The sequence below is a fragment of the Ovis canadensis genome, chromosome 12 (assembly GCF_042477335.2).
Source record: "Ovis canadensis isolate MfBH-ARS-UI-01 breed Bighorn chromosome 12, ARS-UI_OviCan_v2, whole genome shotgun sequence".
Lineage (NCBI taxonomy): Eukaryota > Metazoa > Chordata > Mammalia > Artiodactyla > Bovidae > Ovis > Ovis canadensis.
In genome coordinates, this window is record NC_091256.1 from 29,318,742 (window position 1) to 29,342,290 (window position 23,549).

General features: G+C 38.5%; 1 protein-coding gene across 8 annotated transcripts in view; it reads left to right on the plus strand.

The window, feature by feature from the left end:
* The first annotated feature begins 283 nt into the window (after nt 1-283).
* Nucleotides 284-23,549, plus strand: part of KCTD3 (potassium channel tetramerization domain containing 3) — a 70,839-nt gene continuing 47,573 nt past the window's right edge. For 2 of the 8 annotated variants that reach the window (XM_069544564.1, XM_069544563.1), the window contains exons 1-8: nt 299-831; nt 6,496-6,549; nt 6,787-6,832; nt 8,830-8,903; nt 14,572-14,630; nt 14,904-14,984; nt 15,996-16,136; nt 16,578-16,671. In XM_069544564.1, the coding sequence (XP_069400665.1) occupies nt 749-831; nt 6,496-6,549; nt 6,787-6,832; nt 8,830-8,903; nt 14,572-14,630; nt 14,904-14,984; nt 15,996-16,136; nt 16,578-16,671 (632 nt within the window). In that variant the 5' untranslated portion in view covers nt 299-748. Of the gene's footprint in view, nt 832-6,495; nt 6,550-6,786; nt 6,833-8,829; nt 8,904-14,571; nt 14,631-14,833; nt 14,985-15,995; nt 16,137-16,577; nt 16,672-23,549 lie in introns of those variants that run through there. The other 6 variants (XM_069544566.1, XM_069544568.1, XM_069544567.1 and 3 more) reach the window with 5 other exon arrangements.

Consider the following 23,549-nt stretch of genomic DNA (forward strand, 5'->3'; position numbering starts at 1 on the left):
CCCTGGGCAGGCCATTCTGCCCAGAATGTTATCATTCCCATAATAACAAAAGAGGGAAAATAAGAGTTAAAGTCACAGAAGCAGATCCAATGTGGGGTCAACATAAACCCTTCCTGGTTACAAAGGGAGACAGTAAAGATGTTTAGGACAGTCTGCCCAGACTTGGCCTCAATGTGAGAAATCTCGGAAAATCTGAAACCTAAAAGGCAGAGGCGATTGTAACGGGGAGGAGGGAAGAAACAGGATCCCGGGGGCGGCGCTGGGCCCGGAGGGCCTTCCTCCCGCCCTCCCGGCGCGCGGGCCGCGGGGTTGGGAGCTCCACCCCGCCGCTCCTCTCGCCTCCTTGAGCTTCGCGGGCCTCGGCGGGCGAAGGGCCCGGCGCCGCCGTATTTTGTCCCGCGCGGCGATCCCTCCTCGCGCGGACGCCGTGGCGGCGGCGGTGGCAACGGGGCCCGCGGCGCGCTGACGGCAGGCCCCCCGGCCCGGCGGCCTGGAGGCCCCGAGAGGCGGAGGCCCAGCCGCCCTCCAGCTCTGCGGGAGCCGAGGGGACAAGGCGGACGCCGGGGAGCCCCGCCCGGCCGGCGAGAAGGTGGGGGAGGCTCCGCGCGCCGCCGGCCCCCCGGCCGCCGCCGCCCTGCTGGCCCTGCAGCCCCCGCCTCCGCCGCCGCCGCCGCCTCGGGCTCCCGCCGCGGGCTCGGCGGCCCCGGCCGGGGAAGGAGGGCGGCGAGCGCCGCCGGAGCCGCCGGACATGGCTGGAGGGCACTGCGGCAGCTTCGCCGCGGCGGCGGCCGGCAGCGGCGAGATCGTGCAGCTGAACGTGGGGGGGACCAGGTGAGCCGGGGAGAAGGGGCTCGGGGCCGGGATGTGGCGGGCAAGGGTCCTCCGGGGCCAGCATCGCAGGCGAGCGGGGTGGGGAGCACAGGGCCCTCTGGGCGGGTGTGGAGGGTGGCAGGCGCCCTTGAGAGTCTCTGAGAGCCGGGCCCTTGGCCGCGCTGCAGCCTTCCTAGGACGCCGGCCACGATCCTCCCCCCTTTTTTAAGGAGATCTGGCCGGGGAACCTTCTGTAACCTTCCTTTACCTAACCTGACGTATTTTGTCGAAGCCCGGCCTTGTGGTCTGGCTGTTGGAGGTGAACCTGCCTCCCTTTCTATTTGGTCAACAAGGTAACATCGGTTTGCTTGGGCGAGAACACCTCGTTGAGGGCTGTTTTTAATGGCCAATAATTTTGGTGGAGGGAGCATTGTAGATTTGCGGTGCGCTCTTATTTTTTCCCAGAGTTTCTTGGTTCATGGCTCTGAAGGGTCTGTTCTTGTAGCGCAGTGTGTCTGGAAGCTGCAGTTTTGAAGAGTTGGTTCTGGGAAGCCTTGGTAGTGGCACCGTGTGACGCCCTCCTAGTAAACAGAGCGAAAGCTCTCCGCTCATATCTCTGGTCTTCCGTTCCCTTACTGTGTCTTTTAATAAGCTTGTTGGGGTAAAAAAAATCGTATGCTTTTGGATTTGGTATGGTTTATGAGTCACTCCTTTGGGAAATGCGAGTTTGGCAGCTCTGTTTGAAGGAAGGGGTGGTTGCCGTTTTAGACTAGGTAAGAGATAAGCCATGAAGCGCCTTGGAATTCAGTGTCTTTTCCTGTGCTGGAGAAGATACAAGTTTTTCAACGCTTGGGAGTTTTTAACCAGTGTTTTTAAAAATGCAGAGCGGCAGCACTATAAACCCTAGTGATAACAGTGTGTAGTGTTTTAAAAGTTTTCTAAGTGTGCTGGAGAATTCAACACAGGAAACAGTAATTCCTCACTGTTACTCTGCTCACTCCCCCCCCCCCCCCCCCCCCCCCCCCCCCCCGCATCCCCCATGCAAAACTGTTGGTTTAAGAATTTACAGCTTTATTGCTGCTACACAGATTTCGGTTTCATGGAGTAGAAGATTGGTGTTTCCTAATGTAAGACAAGGATAGTTTCCTAAAATTAAATGAAAGTTTTGCAGGTTTGGTAACTTAAGGTCAGCTCAGTTGTGCCTGACTCTTTGCAACTCCATGGATTGCAGCATGCTAGGCCTTCCTGTCCATCCCCAACCCATCCCCAGCTCCCGGAGTTTGAGTAAACTCATGTCCATTGAGTGATGATGCCATCCAGCCATCTCTTCCTCTGTCGTCCCCTTCTCCTCCCGCCTTCAGTCTTTCCCAGCATCAGGGTCTTTTCAAATGAGTAAGTTCTTCGAATCAAGTGGCCAAAGGACTGGAGTTTCAGCTTCAGCATCAGTCCTTGCAATGAATATTCAGGACTGATTTCCTTTAGAATTGACTGGTTGTATCTCCTTGCAGTCCAAGGGACTCTCAAGAGTCTTGCCCAGTATCACAGTTCAAAAGCATCAAGTCTTCTGTGCTCAGCTTTCTTTATAGTCCAACTCTCACATCCATACATGACCACTGGAAAAACCATAGCTTTGACTAGACGGCCCTTTGTTGGCAAAGTATTGTCTCTGCTTTTTAATATGCTGTCTAGGTTGGTCACAACTTTCCTTCCAAGGAGTAAGTGTGTTTTAATTTCATGGCTGCAGTCACCATCTGCAGTGATTTTGGAGCCCCCAAAAATAAAGTCTCTCTTTGTTTCCACTATTTCCACATCTATTTGCCATGAAGTGATGGGACCAGATGCCATGATCTTAAGTTTTCTGAATGTTGAGCTTTAAGCCAGCTTTTTCACTCTCTTCTTTCACTTTGATCAAGAGGCTCTTTAGTTCTTCTTTGCCTTCTGCCGTAAGGGTGGTGTCATCTGCATATCTAAGGTTATTGAGATTTCTTCTGACAATCTTGATTCCAACTTGTGCTTCCTACAGCCTAGCGTTTCTCATGATGTACTCTGCATAAAAGTTAAATAAGCAGGGTGACAATATACAGCCTTGATGTACTGCTTTCTCCATTTGAAACCAGTCTGTTGTTCCATGTCCAGTTCTAACTGTTGCTTCCTGACCTGCATACAGATTTCTCAAGAGGCAGGTCAGGTGGTCTTCTATTCCCATCTCTTGAAGAATTTTCCAGAGTTTGTTGTGGTCCACACAGTCAAAGGCTTTGACATAGTCAATATAGCAGAAGTAGATATTTTTCTGGAACTTACGGATGCAAAAATGAAATACCCTGCAAGGACTGGCCTTCAAAAGAGTAGCACTATAGTCAACCCTAGTTTCTAATCTCTGTTAATTGTTCATATACTTTTTGAATGCTATAGAGGATATTCTAATTTGATTCTAAAAGTGTTGTTCACTGTGTTTGAAAGTAAATGGCTTAAAATGAATGAACTCTTGCTAATGATTGCAGAATTGAGTTTAAAATTTTAAATTGTATAAGACAATTATCTTGGAGATGAACATTTTATTTTTCATTACGTATGAAATTTGATTTTATCAGGTTTTAAATTTTTCTATGTGATTTAAAAAATACAAAATAAGATAAATATATTATCAGATTGGACAGTTTAGAAGGCAGACGAGAGTTGTTACATAGGAATGAGAAAGTTTAAAAAGCCCAAGCTTGAGACTTGCTAGGATAAGTTTATAAAATAAGTGATCACATGGTGTATAGAAAATAGAAAATCCAGTTCCAAGTTCTCTGTAGATATTTTTGAATTACTTTGGATCATAGACACTTGCAGCATTTTAGAGCTAGAAGGGATCTAGAAATTATCTTGAGTAAAACACAGGTTAATAGTCACTTCAGTTCAGTTCAGTCGCTCAGTCGTGTCTGACTCTTTGCGACCCCATGAATCGCAGCACGCCAGGCCTCCCTGTCCATCACCAACTCCCAGAGTTCACTCAGACTCGTGTCCATCAAGTCAGTGATGCCATCCAGCCATCTCATCCTCTGTCGTCCCCTTCTCCTCTTGCCCCCCATCCCTCCCAGCATCAGAGTCTTTTCCAATGAGTCAACTCTTCGAATGAGGTAGCCAAAGTAGTGGAGTTTCAGCTTTAGCATCATTCCTTCCAAAGAAATCCCAGGGCTGATCCTCTTCAGATAGGCATTGTGAAAGGAAAAAAAAATCCTCCTGTGATTGTCTTTGAAGTTGAGGAATTGCCCCCAGGAGAACCACCTGTGGCATAGAATTGATGTCAGCTGTGCAGTGATACCGAGAAACTCAAAAGGAGTGTTTCTGTTGAGCAGAGTAGGAAGCATCTCTCCCCTCTCCCCCAGAGAGGACAGAAAAATTGATCTATTCAAAGGATATATAGATATGACTGATTTTTATGATTTATTTAACACTTCATGGATGGTTCAGAAAGAAGATGAGGTTTCAATTCGAATTGTTAATATCATTACTTACCCCCCCAAAAGCCTAATGAGGTGAAAGAAAGACAGTTTGGCTCAATTTGTGATTAATTCTCCTTTGATTGAGTATGATTTGAGGCCTCATGAGAGAAGTCTGGGACCAGTCAGTGGAAGTCTAGCTCAGCAACCTTGGGCAAATTACTTTTTAGTACTTAGTTTCCTAAAATATTTAATGACATTAAATAGTACCAGCCTTCTAAACTAATTTGAAGCATTAAGTGGGAAATACAAGCGTTTAGTGGCATTAGCTAGCAATAGTAACTTTACAGAATAGTTTTAACTTGATTGCTTCCAAGTAAATTTAGTAGGAAGTTAGTAACATAAAGTATAAATGTGGATAAGGACCAGATTGCACATGACCTTTTTCTTGGCATACTGTGGGTATGAAATAAAAACAGAAAAGGCTTTTCATTATGTATTTCAGAAAGTTATGCTTGTTGTGTGTAATTTAAATGTTGTAGTTTTCATGAAATCATTTTTGGAAACATTTTTAGAGTCATGGGGGTTTTTTCCCCTCCTGTCTTTTAAAGTTTGGGGGGAAAAATAAATTGGTGGGGATGAGAGTCCAATCCCTTTGCCTAAAAATTCCAGATTACTAAACTCAGCTGAATTGTTTATTTTAATTTAAATTGATAATTCCCTGGTGGCTCAGATGGTAAAGACTGCCTGCAATGCAGGAAACCCAGGTTCAGTCCCTGGGTTGGGAACATCCCCTGGAGAAGGAAATGGCAATCCACTCTAGTATTCTTTGCTGGAAAATCGCAGGGACAGAGGATCCTGGCCGGCTACAGTCCATGGGGTCGCAGAGTCAGACAAGACTGAGCGACTGACACTTTCACTTTCATACCCACCTGAATTACTGTTTTTAATTTAAATTGCTAATAGACCTTAAGCAGACCTGTGTAATTTTCTAAGTAACAAAATTTGAGTTATTTGGCAGGCAATTTGCTGAGTAAGCAGTGAACATGAAAGTTCACAAGTTAGAAACAATCCTTATTTGGAAATGAATTTGATGGCTTCCAAAACACAGTGATTCATTTTTTGCAGTGGATCCTTGGATCTTTCAGTTTACTGTTTACTGGGTTTGCTTCCATTTGACCAGGTCAGTTTCCTCTACTTAGTTGTAATCTACTTTCCGTTTTTTCTTAAAGATCGTGCTAAGAAATATGCTTGGGAAAATTCGCCATATTTTCTTGGGTAAACTGGCTGCTTTCTCAGTCTGACTGATGGGCATAGGAACTGTTTTAAAACAGTCATGATGCTGGAAAATGAATGTGGAGAAAAAATAAAGGTCTGTAAGGCTCTCTTCTGTGCAAGGACACATGATGATGGGGCAGCGAGTCAGGAATACGTAGTGCAGTGTGATGAGTCTTAAAATGAAAATATTCAGACATCAGTTGAACCCTGTATCAGATTCTTTGCCTTACTAGTTTATGTCAGTTTATTGTTTTGTCTTGGTCTGTTACAGTAGGCTTTGATAAAGCATGCTTCCCACCCGCTAACCCCCGCCATGGTGGTAATAAGTAGGCTTGATCAGATGGAGTTAACCTCAAAACAGTGTTTACTGAGTGATTTTTGAATGAATGAATTCAATGGTTGTGAATAGCCTAAGACTGTAAAGGAAGTGTTAAATGTACTATGTTTAGTGGAATTAATATGAGCTCAAAAAGCTACTATGGGATAGATTATTTGGAGAAGCCAATTAAGGAGAAGGTAAAACCTTTGTGGTATCAAGAAAAATGGGTAGAACTCGGATAATTGAACAAGAGGTTGGTACAGCTGCAATGATTCTGAAATGTTCTAAGATGGTGTAAGCATGGATTATATGGGGATGTTACGTGCTATCTTATTAGAGGGCAGTAGTTTGTGTTGGAGAGGTGAAATGGTGACCCGAAGATAATTTCATATGTTATGTTGAGAAGTTTAGACTTAGTGTGATGAACATGTTAGAAAGTAGTGTTTTAGGAAGCTTTATATGTGAGTGAATTAATTATTTTGTTGAGAGTTCTTGGAATAATCTTAACTCTGAAATGAAAGCAGAATTTTACAATGTTAGATGATACAGCTATAGCTGTGCAACAACTTGTAAGTCATTAGCCAGCGGTTTAAAGCAAGTTAACCAACATTGACATTTCAAGTCTTGTCCTCCCTTGTAATACCATATACTTTTTAATTGCAGATTTAGTACCTCAAGACAAACACTTATGTGGATTCCAGATTCTTTTTTTTCCAGGTATTTCATGTAATTCTTTAGTACTTTAAAAAAATAAAGTGATTGTTTATTAAAACAATAAAAATTATCTTGCATTAATATTTTTATTAGATAAAATCTTAACTCTTTGAATATTTAAGTTGTTATTTACTTTGGAGATACAGTGATTCATTTTTACTGGTCTTTGACCCTGAAAGAATTAGGGCATTTTATTCATACTCAGATTTTAAAAACTAATCCTGTCTTAATGATTTTTAGTTTGCTGAGTGGAAGAATTTCAACACTTCGAGATGAAACTGGTGCTGTGAGTATAACAATGCTGATGTATATTTCTAAATTAGATCACATAATGCTGTAATGTTTGGTCCTTATACTCTTAGAAGATAGGGGAACTACTCTTAATAACTACTAAATGAAAGTATATGTTCTTAGGTTTTTATTTCTTGTCATGAATTATTTCTATAATTATAGATGAGAACTCAAAACAGAGTACTGCATATACTATTTTAAATAATCATTAGAAATTGAAGGATCTGAGCTTACATTGTCCAGAGGAAATATTTCTTTTAATCAGTAATTGAAACTTTAACAGTGAATAGATAGGTGTAAACAGGAAAACATTTTGATCTTAGAGTGGTAAAATGTTGCAAATTTGTGAAGCCCTACAATTTTTTGTTTTGGAGAATAACGTTATGAACTTGTGCAGCAATGGTGGAGTGAGGGAAGTAAAGAATTACTAAGTTTCAACACACAAAAAGGTATATCTATATTTAAAAAGCAGTTTTAATATGCACAGTAGCAGGTCAAGTAATTGTGAAAAGCAAATAAGACTTTCAGTTTGGAGGCAGCAAAATGACCACAGGTGTTTACTTGCTGTGGTGAGATTTGGAGATCAGATAAAGTAGCACGAGTGAATGTGTCCAAGTGAGATTGTGGAAAGACGTCAGTAATACGACCCACAAATCTGTGGTGTCTCTTCAACTTCAGGTTGATTCTAATAAAAAGCAAGAATTTATGAAGCCAAAAGAACCTCATTCACCGTATAGAACACTGTATATAATAATTGATCATAGTATAAGGAGGTATATTTTTTGCTTCATTCTGCTGCCTAATTGACTTATATAAATCTTAAAAGGTATTCAGTTTTATAGTTAGAGCTTTTGTAATTGGTTCAAAATAGTATTGACATACATTCCTGTAAAGAGTTATCAATTATATATTTCCTATTTTCTAAACATTTACCCCATAAGTGTCTCATGGTGGGTGGGTGCTCAGTTGCTTCAGCCATGTGTAACTATATGTGACCTTATTCCGTGACACTGTATTTGTTATTAAAAAAAAAGTTTGTTCTTGTCACTTTTTATTTCACCCCACCCTTAATCCTTGAGAAAACAGATAGTGGTATGGGAAAGTGTACTTTCATAATACACACGGAACAATCAAGAAAAGCAAAACTGTCAAAACTGGAAAACAGTGTGAAAGTGTTATTCAGGTTTGACTTTTCTTGATTGCCCCATATGTATTGTAAAAGTACACAGTTGTTTTAATGATTCGTTTAAGTCACAGATTATGTAAATCATAATCACTATCACCAATAATTAGGGATCAGATGATATAAAAAGTATTATTTATGCATATTATTTTCAAAGTGTTAAATTCTAGAATATTTTAGATAAAAATTTTCCTTTCAGAATCCCTTTGACTAAAGATGTTAGTTAAATAAGGACTTCCCTGGTGGTCCAGTGATTAAGAATCTACCCAGCAGTGCAGGGGACACAGTCGGATCCCTGGTCTGGGAAGATCCCACATGTCACAGAGCAACTAAGCCCATGCACCGCAATTGCTGAAGCCCAAGTGCCCTGGAGCCTCTGCTCCAGAGAAGCATATACTAGTAAGAAGCCTGCATATCTCAACCAGAGAGTAGGCACCACTCGCTGCAGCTAGAGAAAACCTGTGCATAGCAATGAAGACCCAGTGCTGCCAAAAATAAATCAATAGAAATTTAAACAAATTAGAAATGAGAAAATGAGCTAATTTGATACCATTTTTTCCCCTGCATATTAAAACATCAATCTCATGATAGCTTTTCAGGGAGAGAAAAGACACCATTTCTACTGTACATTTATACAGTATATAGTAGTGGTTATAACTGCATTTCCGTTTTGGAAGCATTAAAATTTAAGAGTATAGTCAAGGAAATAGAGTTTTTATGTAATTCAATATGGGTTCTGTTAGTGTTACAGATATTAAAGTTAGAAGCTGATAATTTGAAAATACAATTTATGATTCTTTTATTTACAGATATTTATTGATAGAGATCCAGCAGCATTTGCACCCATTTTAAATTTTCTTCGAACAAAAGAACTAGACTTAAGGTAAGAAATGTATCTTTTTTTTTTTTTAAGCTTTTATTTCTTTACATATATACTTTTGGTGGCGCCTCACAGCTTGCAGGATCTTAGTTCCCCTACCAGAGATTGAACCCTGGCTCCCTGCACTGGAAGTGGGGAGTCTGTTCCCTGGACCACCAGGCAAGTCCCAAGAAATGTATCTTTTTAAGTAAATTTTTATTGGTAGGCATGGTTTTGGTCTTAGCTTATGAAGGAAGGTTTTTTTCCCTGCCTTAAGATTATTTTTGCTTGAAAGTTTCCTCAGAATTTCTCTTATTGATTGAGGCCACAATTGTCTCCTATTGGATTACTCTCAAAGCTTCCTAGCCAGTTTCCCTGCCTTCAGTCTTATCCCTTCAATTCATCTTTCACACTGTAGCCAAAATTACATCCTGAAAATATAAATCTAGTTATTCAGTCAGTTCAGTCACTCAGTCATGTTCAACTCTTTGCAACCCCATGAACTGCAACGTGCCAGGCTTTCCTGTTCATCCACCAACACCCAGAGCTTGCTCAAACTCATGTCCATAGAGTCAGTGATGCCATCCAGCCATCTCATCCTCTGTCACTCCCTTCTCTACTTGCCTTCAATTTTTCCCCACATCAGGGTCTTTTCTAATGAGTCAGTTCTTCTTCGCATCAGTTGGGCAAAGTATTGGAGCTTCAGCATCAGTCCTTCCAATGAATATTCAGGACTGATTTCCTTTATGATCGACTGGTTTGATCTCCTTGCAGTCCAAGGGACTCTCAAGAGTCTTCTCCAACACCACAGTTCAAAATCTAGTTAGTTATTACTTTGCTTAAAACTCTTATTTAATCAGCTGCTGGATTAATGGTGAAGGATTTTGGACTTCTGTTAATCTAGCCCCTGCTTAGTTTCTCTTGCTTGAACACTTTTAACCCTTTCTCCTCTTGGCTTGATGTTAATCTTTCTGATGACTCTGATATAGACAGGTGTTCAGAGTTTCCTGTACTGCCGCAACTCCAGTAGCCTGTCTTACATGAGATTCTAAAAGGGCTTGCATTATTTCCTGTATACCTGCAGGATCAAATATTATGCTTGACGTATAGCCATACATTTTTTTATATGACACATAACCATAGAATTTTACTTGACACAAGTAAATAACAATTTAAGCTATTTATGAACTTTGCCATAGTCTGGTTTCCTAGTAGGAAGCTACAATCTAATTTGTATTTCATTGTTGTTTTATTTTATATATTCACCTTTCACTTTCACCTTTCATGCCTAATGAACTTTTACTAGGACCTGTTAATACTTTTTTAGATACAGGTTTTAGAATTCTAAATATTTGTTTAAGCCACTTCTGTATAATATTACATAATTTTTGACATATTCACTAGAATATGAGCTTCTTGAAAGCAAAGATTTTTTTGTTTGGTTTGTTCCTTGCTGTATTCAGAGTGTTGTTAAAAAAAAAGAAAAAGAAAAATTATGTATAGTAAACTGCTTAGTGGATATTTATTAAATGAATAATAATTTGGTGGGGCTTTTTGTTTATTTATTTTTTGGCCTGGGGTGGTAGGTGGGAAGTTTATTATTAGCTGTTTACTTCTGGGGTAAAATTATTTTTAGCATTTGATGAAAATCTAAGTTTACTTTTTGTCAGTGTCCTTGTGACTCATTTACAACTAAATTACCCATAAAAGGCAGCAGTAGTTTAAATATCTGTATTCATTGCTTTTCTTACAGCTTGCTTCTTTATTTCAGTTAATGGCAGTCTAGCAAACTTAAATTCTCTGAGTAGTATCTTCTAAAAGAAGGTGGGAAGGAATTGGTAAAAGAACACTATATTCTACTTCCATTTTTTACATAAAATTCTTCCATTGCCTTTATCACTCTGTATTATTATCCTATTTATTTTTCCTCTCCAAAACTGTTATTTGTGTCCTGAGCTACTGTACTGTTGACAGGTAGTTTTGAAATAGAATAAGAAAGTTTTAACTTTTCTTTTTTTTTAATACTTTATTTTTTAAAATATAAATTTATTTATTTTAATTGGAGGTTAATTACTTTACAATATTGTATTGGTTTTGCCATACATCAACATGAATCCGCCACAGGTATACACGTGTTCCCCATCCTGAACCCCCCTCCTGAAGTAAGCCAGTTTTAACTTTTCTTATGTTAAGCTAGTAACAACCACTTTCTCAAATAAAAGCAATTTAATATTTCCATCACATGTGTCTAGTAGGCCTATGAAATTTTTTTAAGAGCAGTTTTATGTTTACAGCGAAATTGAGAGGGAGGTACAGAGGTTTCCCATGTGCCCCCTGCTTCCGTTATCAGCCTCCTCTATTATTAATGGCATTTACCTGAATGATACATTTTTTCTTTTTTTCAGTTGGTGAACCTGCATTGATGTCATAATCACCCAAAGTTCATAGTTTATCTTCAGTTCAGTCTTGGTGTTGTACATTTTAGGAGTTAGCACAAACATATAATGATATGTGGACCTCTTTATAATACTATACACAGTACTTACACTGCCTTAAAAATTTTTGTTCTCTGCCTGTTGCTCTCTCTCTCCTCAAGCCACTGATCTTTCAAAAATGTGCATAATTTGACTTTTTCTTAAATGTCATAGTTGGAGTCACATAGTATGGAGCCTTTTCTGAATGGCTTCATTCACTTAGTAATATGCAATTAAGTTTCTTTCATGTTACTTCTTCTTAATGCTGATAATATTTCATTACTTGGATACCAATTTGTTTTTCCATTCACTTACTGAAGGGAACATTTTAGTTGCTTCCAAGTCTTAGCTGTTATGAATAAAGCCTCTATAAATATCCATGTGCAGGTTTTTGCATGGACATTAAGTTTTCAACTCCTTAGGGTAAATGTCAAGGAGTACAGTTGCTGGATCATATGGTAAGTTTTATAAGAAACCTGCAGACTGTTTTTGACAGTGACTGTCATTTTCCTTTTCCACCGGCAGTGAATTAGGATTGCTATTGTCTCACATCCTTGACAGCATTTTGGCTTTTGGCCATAGTAATTGATGTGTGGTAGTGACTTGTTGTCTTAATTAATATTTGCTTAGTGACATATGATATGGAGCATCTTATTTCGTATGTTTGCTGCCTTTATAGCTTTGGTTGAGGTCTTTGGCCCATGTTTTGATTGAATTAGTTTTTTTATTGTTGAGTTTTAAGAGTTCTTTGTATACTTGGGGCAACACTCCCTTATCAAATCTGTCATTTGCACATATTTTGTCTCATTTGGTGGCTTTTCATTTTCTTGACATTATCTTCTGTAGAGCAGGATGTTTTAATTTTAATGAAATCCAGCTTATTCTTATTCCTCTCATGGATTGTGTCTTTGGGCTTTATCTAAACAAGTATGACCATACCCAGTGTCATTTAGGTTTTTTCCTAAATGTTATTTATTTATTTATTTTTTGCATGCTGATGTCTAGTTGTTTCAGCACTATCTGTTACTTCATTATTTTGCCTTTGCTTCTTTGTTATAGATCGGTTGACTGTAGGTATGGGATTTATTTCTGGGCTTTCTGTTCTACTCCATGATTTGTTTGTTTCTTACCAGTACCACACTATCTTGGTTTTTCTAGGTTTACAATTGTGATGTTGGGAAATGGCAGTGCTCCAACTTTGTTCTTCAGTATTATATTGGCTGTTTTGGCTCTTGGGCCTTTAACTTTAGAATCACCTTGTTGATATTGATAAAATAAGTTGCTAGATTTTGATTAGAATTGCATTGAATCAAATCAAGTAGGGAAGAACTAATGTCTTAACAGTGCTGCATCTCCCTGTCCATGAACTAGAAATCTCTCTCCATTTTTCTGGTTCTTTGATTTCAGCCATCAGAGTTTTGTGGTTTTCTTTCTTGTAGATTTTGTCTATATATATTGTGTGTCTGTGTGTGTATTTAGTTTTATACTTGACTACTTTTTAGGGGAGTATTAGTGTAAGTGGTGGTGTTTCTAACTTCAGGTTTCTCTTGTTCACTGTTGGTATATTGAAAAGCAGTAGACTTTGGTACATTAACATTATATGGTACAACCTTGATTTACTTGCTTATTAACTCCAAGAGTTTTGGGTTCATTCCTTTGGATTTTCTATTTTGACAGCCATATCATCTGTGATCATCAGTTTTATATCTTTCTTCCCAATCTGTAAGCCTTTTCTTTTCTTGTTTTGTGTTAATAAGGATTTCAGTATGAAGTTGAAAAGAGTGGTGACGGAATCTTTGTCTTGTAACCAGGTGTTAGTTCAAAGTTCTCACATTAAATATGATGCTCGATACAGGATATTTTTTTTAAAGTCTTATCAAGTTGAAAAAACTCCCCTCAGTTCCTGGTTTACTGAGAGTTTTTTTATGAATAGATGTTGGATTTTGTCAGATGCTTTCTTTTCACCTGTTGATGTGGTCATGTCAGTCTGTTGATGTGAAAGATTACATTAATTGATTTCAGAATATTGAACCAGCTTTCATACCTGAGATAAATCCTGCTTGGTTGTGGTATATATTTCTTTTTATACATTGTTGGATTTGGTTTGCTGATATTTTGTTGAGAATTATAGTGTCTATGTTCATGAGAGATATTGGTTTATAATTTTCTTGTGATGCATTTTTCTGGTTTTGGTGTTAAAGTAATGTGGGCCTTGCCCTGTAAAATAAATAAGGTTTCTCTCTACTACTTTCTCTGAGATTGTAGATAATTGGTATAATTTCTTCCTTAAATATTTGGTAGCATTTACCAGTGAATCCTGGGCCTAGTGCTTTCTGTTTTGGAAGGTTATTGTTGATCTTTTTTTTTTTTTAAATACATATAGACTGAGATAGTTTCTTTTTGGTGTGAGTTTTAGCAGATCATGTGTTTCAAGGAATTGTCCGTTTCATTTGGGTTCTCAAATTTGCAGGCACAGAGTTGTTCACAGTATTCCTTTATTATCATTTTAATTTTCATGGAATCCTTAGTGATGCCCCCTCTCCTTTCTGCCCAGGCAGTGTTTTTAAAATAAGGACAATTATAACTGAAACCTAAAATGAGTGCTTTTAAAATCTTGTTTCCTTTTTTTTTTTTTACTCCTTATTTTCTTATTAGTTTATTGTAACATCTCTATCTGGATAACATAGCCCTTCTTAAGGTTGATCTTTTTTTCCTTCCTACCTTCTGTTTTGCCTTTATTTTTGGTTTCTGATCAGAGGAGTCATGCTGATGTGTGGTAGGCACTGTGTGACGTATACAGACGTGGATCAGAGGTGGATCATGCTTGCAGGGAGCTTATAGATTAATCGGGGAGGTTAGAATATGTATAGAAATTACAGTCAGAGGCAGTTAATTTCTACTCTTATAAATGATTTCTACTCTTGTTTGCCTCTTAGATACTTACTGATAATTACTTGTATTAACCCTATAAAGCCCTCATCTCTAATTTAGTCATCCAGTTCATCTATATATGAGTGGTTTTTTCGTAAGAAAAAGTTCATGGTAGTGTGCGGTTTTATTGTTTATACTTCTTCAAATGATTAAGGATCTTAGGAAAGAAGTAAGTTTTAAAGCTCATGATTTTGTTCATGTTAAGAGCCTAGTACTTTTTCTGCTTCAGATGATAATCCAGGCTGCCAGTGTTAGAAGATTTACATCATTAATTTGTTTCTTTATAGGGGAGTGAGCATTAATGTTCTCCGACATGAAGCTGAATTTTATGGAATCACTCCACTAGGTATGTATCTTACTACTATTTTTTATTTATGATTCGACCCTTTGAGCATTCAGCTTGCCCAAATGAAGTGTTTTTTATATCAGGTCCTGATTTTTGATGGACTAGTCAGTGCTTGCTTTTTGTGGATTTTCATAGAAAAAAGATATTGTCAGCTGATTTAACTTAAACATTTTCCTTTTTCTTTCCTTATCCTCTTTAACTAGAGAAAATAAGTGGAGTACTATTGTTCTGTTTGCATGTACTCTTGACAAGTTTGCTTTGAAATGTTTTTAGTAAGAAGGCTTCTCTTATGTGAAGAGCTGGAGCGTTCATCTTGCGGCAGTGTCCTTTTCCATGGTTACTTGCCTCCACCAGGTACTTCTGCTTTGTTCATTGACTTGTTGATATCTTTTTATCATTACGTTAAGTACAGATGTGTGGATAGGAAAATCTGTTTCTTGATTATCTCATTTGTAAATCTACTAGAAAAGATGAGAACTTTAATCTTAACAGAAGTTAGGTCAGACTATAAGGTAGGGTAGGAGTTTGCCAAAATTTTTTTGTAGAGGGCCAGTTAGGCTTGTGAGTTAGAAGATCTCTGGCAGTTAACTGAACTCCACTGTAAACACTGCAGAAATGGATGGGTGTGATGGTGTCTAATACAACTTTACTTACATAAACTGCCATCAGACTGGACTTGGCTTTGGTCAAATTTGCTGATTCCTGTGTTTGAGAACTGATTGTCCATCTCCTTTGTGGAACCCTAGGAGCTTTGCAGAGATTTGTCAGTGTATAGGGGAGAGGAGGGTGAGGTGCATGTCATATCTGCCCCTCTTCAGTTAGTTAGTACAGTTTGATCTGTGCCTGTGTTGTAGCAGAGTTTTGAACAAGAGTTCATTTCAAAATGATTTCAAAAAGACTCCTCTGCCAAATAAGGGATGCTTAGAGGTATAGGGCAATTCAGCTATAAAGCTGAATAAAATTTAAATTAGTAAATAAAGTTTAAAAATTTAAACTTAATAAAGTTTAAAGTTAAAATGTAAACTTAATAAAGTTTAAAGTAGTGAATAATACCTATCTCATAGTAACTGTTCCATAAATGTAAAGAGTTAGTGACAGAATGAATGAATTAGTGGTGATTGATTTGGTCTTATACATATGATAAATCTTAGTCTTACTTATTAAATATATAACATGGAAAATATCAGAAATCTTTTTTTAAAATTTCATCTGATTTGTTATGGTACTTATTTGCAGTAAATCGCTATCTTAGAAGATAAATTTCAGCTATAATGTTTAGTTTTTTTGTTTTTTAGCCATAAGAACATGAAATTTTCAAATTTTGGTGGGTGAACTTTAAAAATTTTATCTTCTTTGCTTTCATAGGTATTCCTAGTCGTAAAATAAACAACACTACTAGATCCTCAGCTGATTCTAGAAATGGACTAAATTTTACAGAAGGTGAAGCTCGAGGAAATGGTACTCAGCCTGTTCTTTCTGGAACTGGAGAAGAAACTGTTAGGCTAGGTAAGTATAGCTTACATAAATTAAAAAAGTGTGTACGTTTTTAGCTCTAGATATTGAGTAAGTATTTTTAAAGATGTAGCTTGTGCTGTATCTCTTTTTAATCTAGATCTCCCATTTATATCTTGAAAAGTCTCACCTAATATTTTTATTTAAGAAGTTTGTGATTTTCTGTTTGCTGTAAACCTTTAGAACAGAGGTTGACAGACTTTTTCTGGGCTAGATGGTGGACATAGTGGGCTTCATGAGCCTGAAGGTCTCTGTTGGAACTGCTCATTTCTCTTTGTAGCGCACAAGCAGCTTTGATGTGTGGACAGATGTGCTTGGCTGTGTTCCAACAAAGCTTCTTTCTCAAAACAGGCAGAGGATTGGAATTGGCCTCTTGGCCATAGTTTGCAAACTGCTTTTTTAGAACACAAAAAACATTTCTTTTTCTAATGTCAGCAGGGTTTCCTGTGGATCCACGAAAGGTGCTGATAGTAGCTGGCCATCACAACTGGATTGTAGCTGCGTATGCCCATTTTGCTGTGTGTTACAGGTATTATATGATTAATAATGGCTTGCTTTTTATTTTGGGGGGTATTTTTTAATAGCTGTGATTTTATACTTACAGATTTAAGAGCTGTTTAATTTTAGTCATCAGATTTTTTTTCCTTCCAATTTTGCCTGCTGATTAAATTCAGTTTACTTTTATTTTTACAACTAATTTCATAAATACTGATAGCCTCAGTATGTTTAAATATTGCCCATACAGTATAAACTGTGAAATAAGTGAAATATCTTGAAGTTACAACTTCTTGCTTAGTGTATCCAGCTTCCAAATTGTTTAACTGTTGTGTTAAATGAGGCAGGCTTGTTAATGTGATCCCTGTGTTTTTTTTTGTCTGTAATGATTAAATATTGTACTCTTAAAGGAGAATAAGACATTGGTCATGAGTACTGTACACTTGGGAGTGAGGTAGTTAAGCAGGACCATTGTGAACAGAAGTGATGTAGTTTAGTATCTAACGTGCAAGGTAGTTTTATTTTATCTAATTCTTGCATTCTCAGAAACCAGCAGGAACAAGGAAAAGTATATACTAGGGATTTCTCTTTTTTATTTGTCTGAAAGGTAGGATTCTTAGTTCAGAATTACTGTGTGAAGTGAGAAATGTTGATGATGGGGGAACAGTGGTGGTGTTCAGTCGTTAAGTCATATACAACTCTTTGCAACCCCATGGACTGCAGCATGCTACACTTCCCTGTCCATCACCAGCTCCCGGAGCTTGCTCAAACTCATGTCCGTTGAGTTGGTGATACCATCCAACCATCTCATATTCTGTCATCCCCTTCTCCTTCCTTCAGTCTTTCCCAGCATCAGGGTCTTTTCCAATGAGTCAGTTCTTCACATTAGGTGACCAAAGTTTTGGAGCTTTCAGTATCAGCCCTTCCAATGAATATTTAGGACTGATTTCCTTTAGGAGTAACTGGTTTGATCTCCTTGCAAGTCGAAGGGACTCTCAATAGTCTTCTCCAACACTACAGTTCAAAACCATCAATTCTTTGGTGCTCAGCTTTCTTTATGGTCCAACTCTCACATCCTGAAAAAACCATACCTTGGATTAAATGGACCTTTGTTGGCAGAGATGATGTCTCTGATTTTTAATATGCTGTCTAGATTTGTCATCGATTTCCTTCCAAGGAGCAAACATCTTTTAATTTCATGGCTGCAGTCACAGTTCTCAGTCATTTCGAAACCCGGAGAAAGAGAATCTGCCTGTATTTTTCACTTTTCCCCCTTCTATTTTCCATGAAGTGCACAGTTCTCAGTCATTTCGGAACCCGGAGAAAGAGAATCTGCCTGTATTTTTCACTTTTCCCCCTTCTATTTTCCATGAAGTGATGGGATCAGATGCCATGATGTTAGTTTTTTGAATGTTGAGTTTTAAGCCTGCTTTTTCACTCTCCTCTTTCACCATCAAGATGCTCTTTAGTTACTCTTCACTTTCTGCCACTGAAGTGGGATCATCTGCATATCTGCAGAGGTTGTTGGTATTTCTCCTGGCAATCTTGATTCCAGTCTGGCATTTCACATGATGTGCTTTGCATAGAAGTTAAATACACAGTATGACATTATATGGCCTTGATGCACTCCTTTCCCAGTTTGGAACCAGTCCGTTCCATGTCCAGTTCTAACTGTTGCTTCTTGACCCGTATACAGGTTTCTCAGGGGAAAGGTAAGGTCTAATATTCCTCACTCTTCAATAATTTTCCACAGTTTTTTTGTGATCCACACAGTCAGAGGCTTCCAAGTAGTCAGTGAAGCAGTAGGTATTTTTCTGGAGTTCATTTGTTGTCTCTCTGATCCAACAGATGTTGGCAATTTGATTTCTGGTTCCTCTGCCTTCTCTAAATCCATCTTGTACATCTGGAATTTCTTAGTTCATGTATTGCTGAAGACTAGCTTGAAGGATTTTGAGCATAATGAGCTCAAAATGCTAGCATATGGAATGAGTGCAATTGTATGATAGTTTTCAACATTCTCTGACATTTCCCTTCTATGGAACTGGAATGAAAACTGACCTTTGCTAGTCCTGTGGTCATGTGGGAGTTTTCCAAATATGCTGACATTGAGTGCAGCACTTTAACAGCATCATCTCTTAGGATTTTAAATAGCTCAGCTGGAATTCTGTCGCCTGCACTAGGTGTTTTGTGGTAATTCTAAGAGCCACTTGACTTCATGTTCCAGGCTGTCTACTGCTGGGCGAGTTACCACACCATTGCGATTGTCCCAAGTCATTGAGACTGTTTTGCGTAGTTCTATGTATTGCCACCTCTTCTTAATTTCTTCTGCTTCTCTTAGGTCCTTACTGTTTCTATCCTTTATCATGTCCCATCCTTGTGTGAAACGTTCCCTTGAGACCTCCAGTTTTCTTGAAGAGATCTCTAGTCTTTCCCCTTCTATTGTTTTCCTCTATTTCTTTTCATTGTTCAGTCAGGAAGGCCTTATCTCTTCTTGCTATTCTCTGTAACCCTGCATTCCGTTGGGTATATCTTTATGATTCTCCCTTGCCTTTCCCTTCTTTTCTTTCCTTAGGTATTTGTAAGCCTCCTCCGACAACCGCTTTGCCTCCTTGCCTTTCTTTCTCTTTGGGATGCCTTTGGTCCTTCCCTCCTATACAGTATTACAAACCTCTGTCCATAGTTCTTTGGGCATTTTGTCTGCATTGTCATGCTTCACTTCTGTATTTTTTTCTTGCTCAGTTTACCACATGTTACTTGAATTATCGAAGGAGTATTTGTATAGATTATTACCCTTTTGGAATTTATATTCCTCTTTAGATTTTTAAAAATATAATTGTATTTATTTGCTTATTTGGGCTGTGCTGGGTCTTCATTCCTGTGCTTGCTTTTCTCTAACTGTGGTGAGTGAGGGCTGCTCCCTGATTGTGGCATACTGACTCCTCTGTGCCAGTGGCTTCTCTTGTTTCGGAACCCAGGCCCTAGGGTGAGCAGGCTTCAGTAGTCGCAGCCCCTGGGCTTACTAGTTGTGGCGCAGGGGCTTAGTTGCTCCATAGTATGTGGGATCTTCCCAAATCAGGGATCGAATCTATTTCTCCTGCTTTGGCCAGGGGGTTCTTTACCACTGAGCCACCAGGGAAGCCCTCCACTTTCGATTTTTAATGCATGTAAAATGTACTTTTTGTATAAGATAGTACATTTAGGAATCCATTTTCTTCCACATGAGTGGCTAATTATGTTCTGATTATTAGATAAACCATCCTTTCTCATTGAATTTGAAAACCTTCATCTTGCTTTATATTTGTTTCTATATACTTGCATCTAATTTTATACTTTTTTCCCCCTATTGTTGGACACTTGGCTATTGTAAATAATGCTGCTGTGAGCATGAGAGTGCAGAACTTTTCAGACTAGTGTTTTTGTTTTCTTTGAATATATTCCCATTGAAATTGTGTTATCATAGGGTAGATTTGTACTTAATTTTTTTGAGCAAACACCATATTGTTTTCCATAGTGGCTATACCAATTTGCAGTCCCACCAACAGTGACAAAGTTTCCCTTTTCTCCACACCTACACCAGCATTTATTGTCGTTTTTTCAGAATTTTTATTTTGTTTTGAAATATAGCTAATTGACAATGTTGTGATGGTTTCACATGGACAGCAAAGAGACTCAGCCATAATACATGTATCCATCTCTTGTCTTTTCATGATGGCTGTTGCAACCTTACTGTAGATTTGATTTGCATTTCCCTATTGACAATTGATGCAGAGGATCTTTTCTTGTATGTTGGCTGTTTGTATATCTTCTTTGGGAAAATGTCTATTCAAGTCTTTGGCCCATTTTTTAGTTGGATTATTTGTTTTTTTGCTGTTGAGTTGAGTTCTTTATATATTTGCATATTGACACCTTATCAGATATATGGTTTGCAAATATTTTTTGCTACTCCATTGGTTGCTTTTTTCACTTTGATAGTTTCTTTTTCTGTGCAGATGCTTTTTAGAGTGATGTAGTCCCATTTGTTTATTTCTGATTTTATTGCTTGTGCTTTATGTGTGATTTTGAAAACAGTCATTACCACAACTCATGTCAAGGAGCTTTTTCCCTATGTTTTCTTCTAGGAGTCTCATGGTTTTAGGTCTTCAATCAATTTTGAGTTTATTTGTGTCAGTAGCATAAAGTGAATGTGAAAGTGTTAGTCACTCTGTTGTGTCCGACTTTTTGCGACCCCGTGGACTGTAGCCTGCCAGGCTTCTCTGTCCATGGGATTTCCCAGGCAAGAATACTGGAGTGGTTTGCCATTCCCTTCTTCAGGGGAACTTCCTGACCTGGGGATTGAACCTGTACCACTTGCATTGCAGAGTCTATACTATCTGAGCCACTAGGGAAGCCAGTAAGGGTCAAATTTAATTCTTTTCTGTTTAAGTATCCAATTTTCCAGGCACCATTTATTGAAGAAGCTCCCTTTTCTTCATTTAGTATTCTTGGCTACCTTATCAAACACTAGTTGACTATATATGCTTGGACTTATTTCTGGGCTCTTAATCCTGTTCCATAGGCCTATTTGTGTGTTGATCTTCTTAATCTTTCCTTTCATTAGCTGGTGAGAATTTGAAATAGGGGATTGGAGGATTTTTGTGTGTTGTGTTAGATGGAAGAAAAATAATATGAAATATTCTTATGTGTTAAAGAGAAAAACTTGTGCACGTGTTTGGCTTCATAATTTAACCTTTGAGAGGTAGAATCAGCTTCCTTCCTTCCTTAGCCTGGTAGTGAGGTGTTGGAAAGAAAACAGTGAAAGTTATCTTGAGAAAAGTCCAGTAGAAAACAAGCAATGAGGGATTTTGTGCTGATATATTAGTGTTAAAATTAAAAAAAGAACTTAGGCAAGCAAAATCACCCTAACACAACTAGCTCCTCTATCTGGACCTTTAGGAAAGAATCATTGTGTGCTTGTATTTCTGCCTTCTTGTGGTACCCACCCCAAACCACATTTGTGGTTTTAGTTGCAGAGTCTTCTTACCAACCTCCAGAACCCTTTTTCTGTCTGGGGTCCATCTCTTGAAGAAAAATAGGCAAAGGGAAATCTGACAGAGTCTGGTTTGGCAAATCATTTCAGCACTGAGCAGAAATGATGTATTTGGGAGTTGGGGAAGGAATGGAGAGGTGTGGGAAGAAGGGAGAGCTCTTCAAAATAAGATGACTCGGCTCTAGAGGCTCCTCATTAGTAAATATTGGGAAAACATCCAGTTCCATAAAAATAGCTTCTGAATATTGAGAAATTAATTGGACTTTCCAGTTAGGACTTAATCACCTGTTATTTTATGTTAGGCATATAATACTGAAGTCTCTTGTATACATTTTCTCATTTAATTATCACAACAACCTGTGGCATGGATCTCATCATCCCTATTTTAATAATGAGAAAACCAAGTTGGAGAAATTCCCTAGGTCATCCTGGGGAAAGCAATGACAGAATTCTCAACTCTCTCCATCCCAGTGCTTCTCATGTCCCGGGCACATAGTAGATTCCTAAGAATGCATTAGAATAAACACCATGTTCCTGGTCTCTGGTATAAGTGAGTAGTGTTAGTTTTGACAACATTATTAGTAGTTCTTTGACTCAGTGGGACAGGCAGTGGGCTGGGCTCAGTCTCAGAGCTACCCCTCCTCACTTTGTGGTTTCTCTTCCTAAGGCAGTGGAGTGGTGTGGAAGCAACTAACAAATTAACTGAACAACAAAGTTTTGGCTGAGGAGAAGTATAAAATGAAAATAATGTAGGTGCCTTGGTGTCTTAGTTTCTTCTTTCTGCTATAACAAATTACCATATATTTATTTTCATCACTCAGTTCTGGAGTTCAGAAAACTTCAAATTGGATCTTGCTGGGCTACAGTCAAGATATTGGCAGGTTTGTGTATCTGGAGGCTCCAGCAAGTTTCTTTGTCCTTCCCAACTTATAAAGGGCATCTGTGTTCCTTTAATCACATTTCCTTTTTTACATTTCCAAAACAGCAGCATATCATCTTCAGATCTCTTCCTTGTGTCCCACTCGTCTACCTCTGCTTATGAGGACCTTAGTATTACATTCTAGGCACCTGGATAGTCCCTCCATCTCTTTAACTTAATCACATCTGCAAAGCCCCTTTGCCGTGTAAGATAACATTTTTACCATTTTCAGGAATTTAGACAAGGACATGTTTAGGGAGCCATTATTCTGCCTACCACACTTGGTGCGGAGTTTTATAGTTCAGGTAGAAAGGACAGACATCAACTTGGAGGCAAATATTACTCTTCTAGTGTGGATTTTAATTGCTACAAGACTCCTATCAAAACAGGAAAGAAAGTGAAAGTGCAGTCGCTCAGTCTTCTCTGACTGTTTGCGACCCCATGGACTGTAGCCTATCAGGCTCCTCCGTCCATGGAATTTTCCAGGCAAGAATCCTGGAGTGGGTAGCCATTCCCTTCTCCAAGGGATCTTCCCATCCCAGGGATCGAACTGAAGTCTCCCATATTGCAGGGAGACGCTTTACCATCTGAGCCACCTGGGAAGCCATTGAGGCAGGACTTTATTTTAAAGTTTTAAACTGGAGTATACAGGTGATTTACAATGTTGTGTTAGGCTTAGGTGTATAGCAAAGTGATTCAGTCATAAATATACATCTATCCATTCTTTTTTAGATTCTTTTCACATATAGGTCTTTGTAGAATATTGAGTAGATTTCCCTGTGCTTTATAGTAGATCCTTGTTAATTATCTATTTTATATGTAGTAGTGTGTATATGTTAAACTCCTAATTTATCTCTCCACCCTGCATTTCCCCTTTGGTAACCATAAGTTTGTTTTCAAAGTTTGTGAGTCTGTTTCTGTTTTGTAATGAGTTTGTTTGTATCTTTTTTAAAAAAATTATATATAT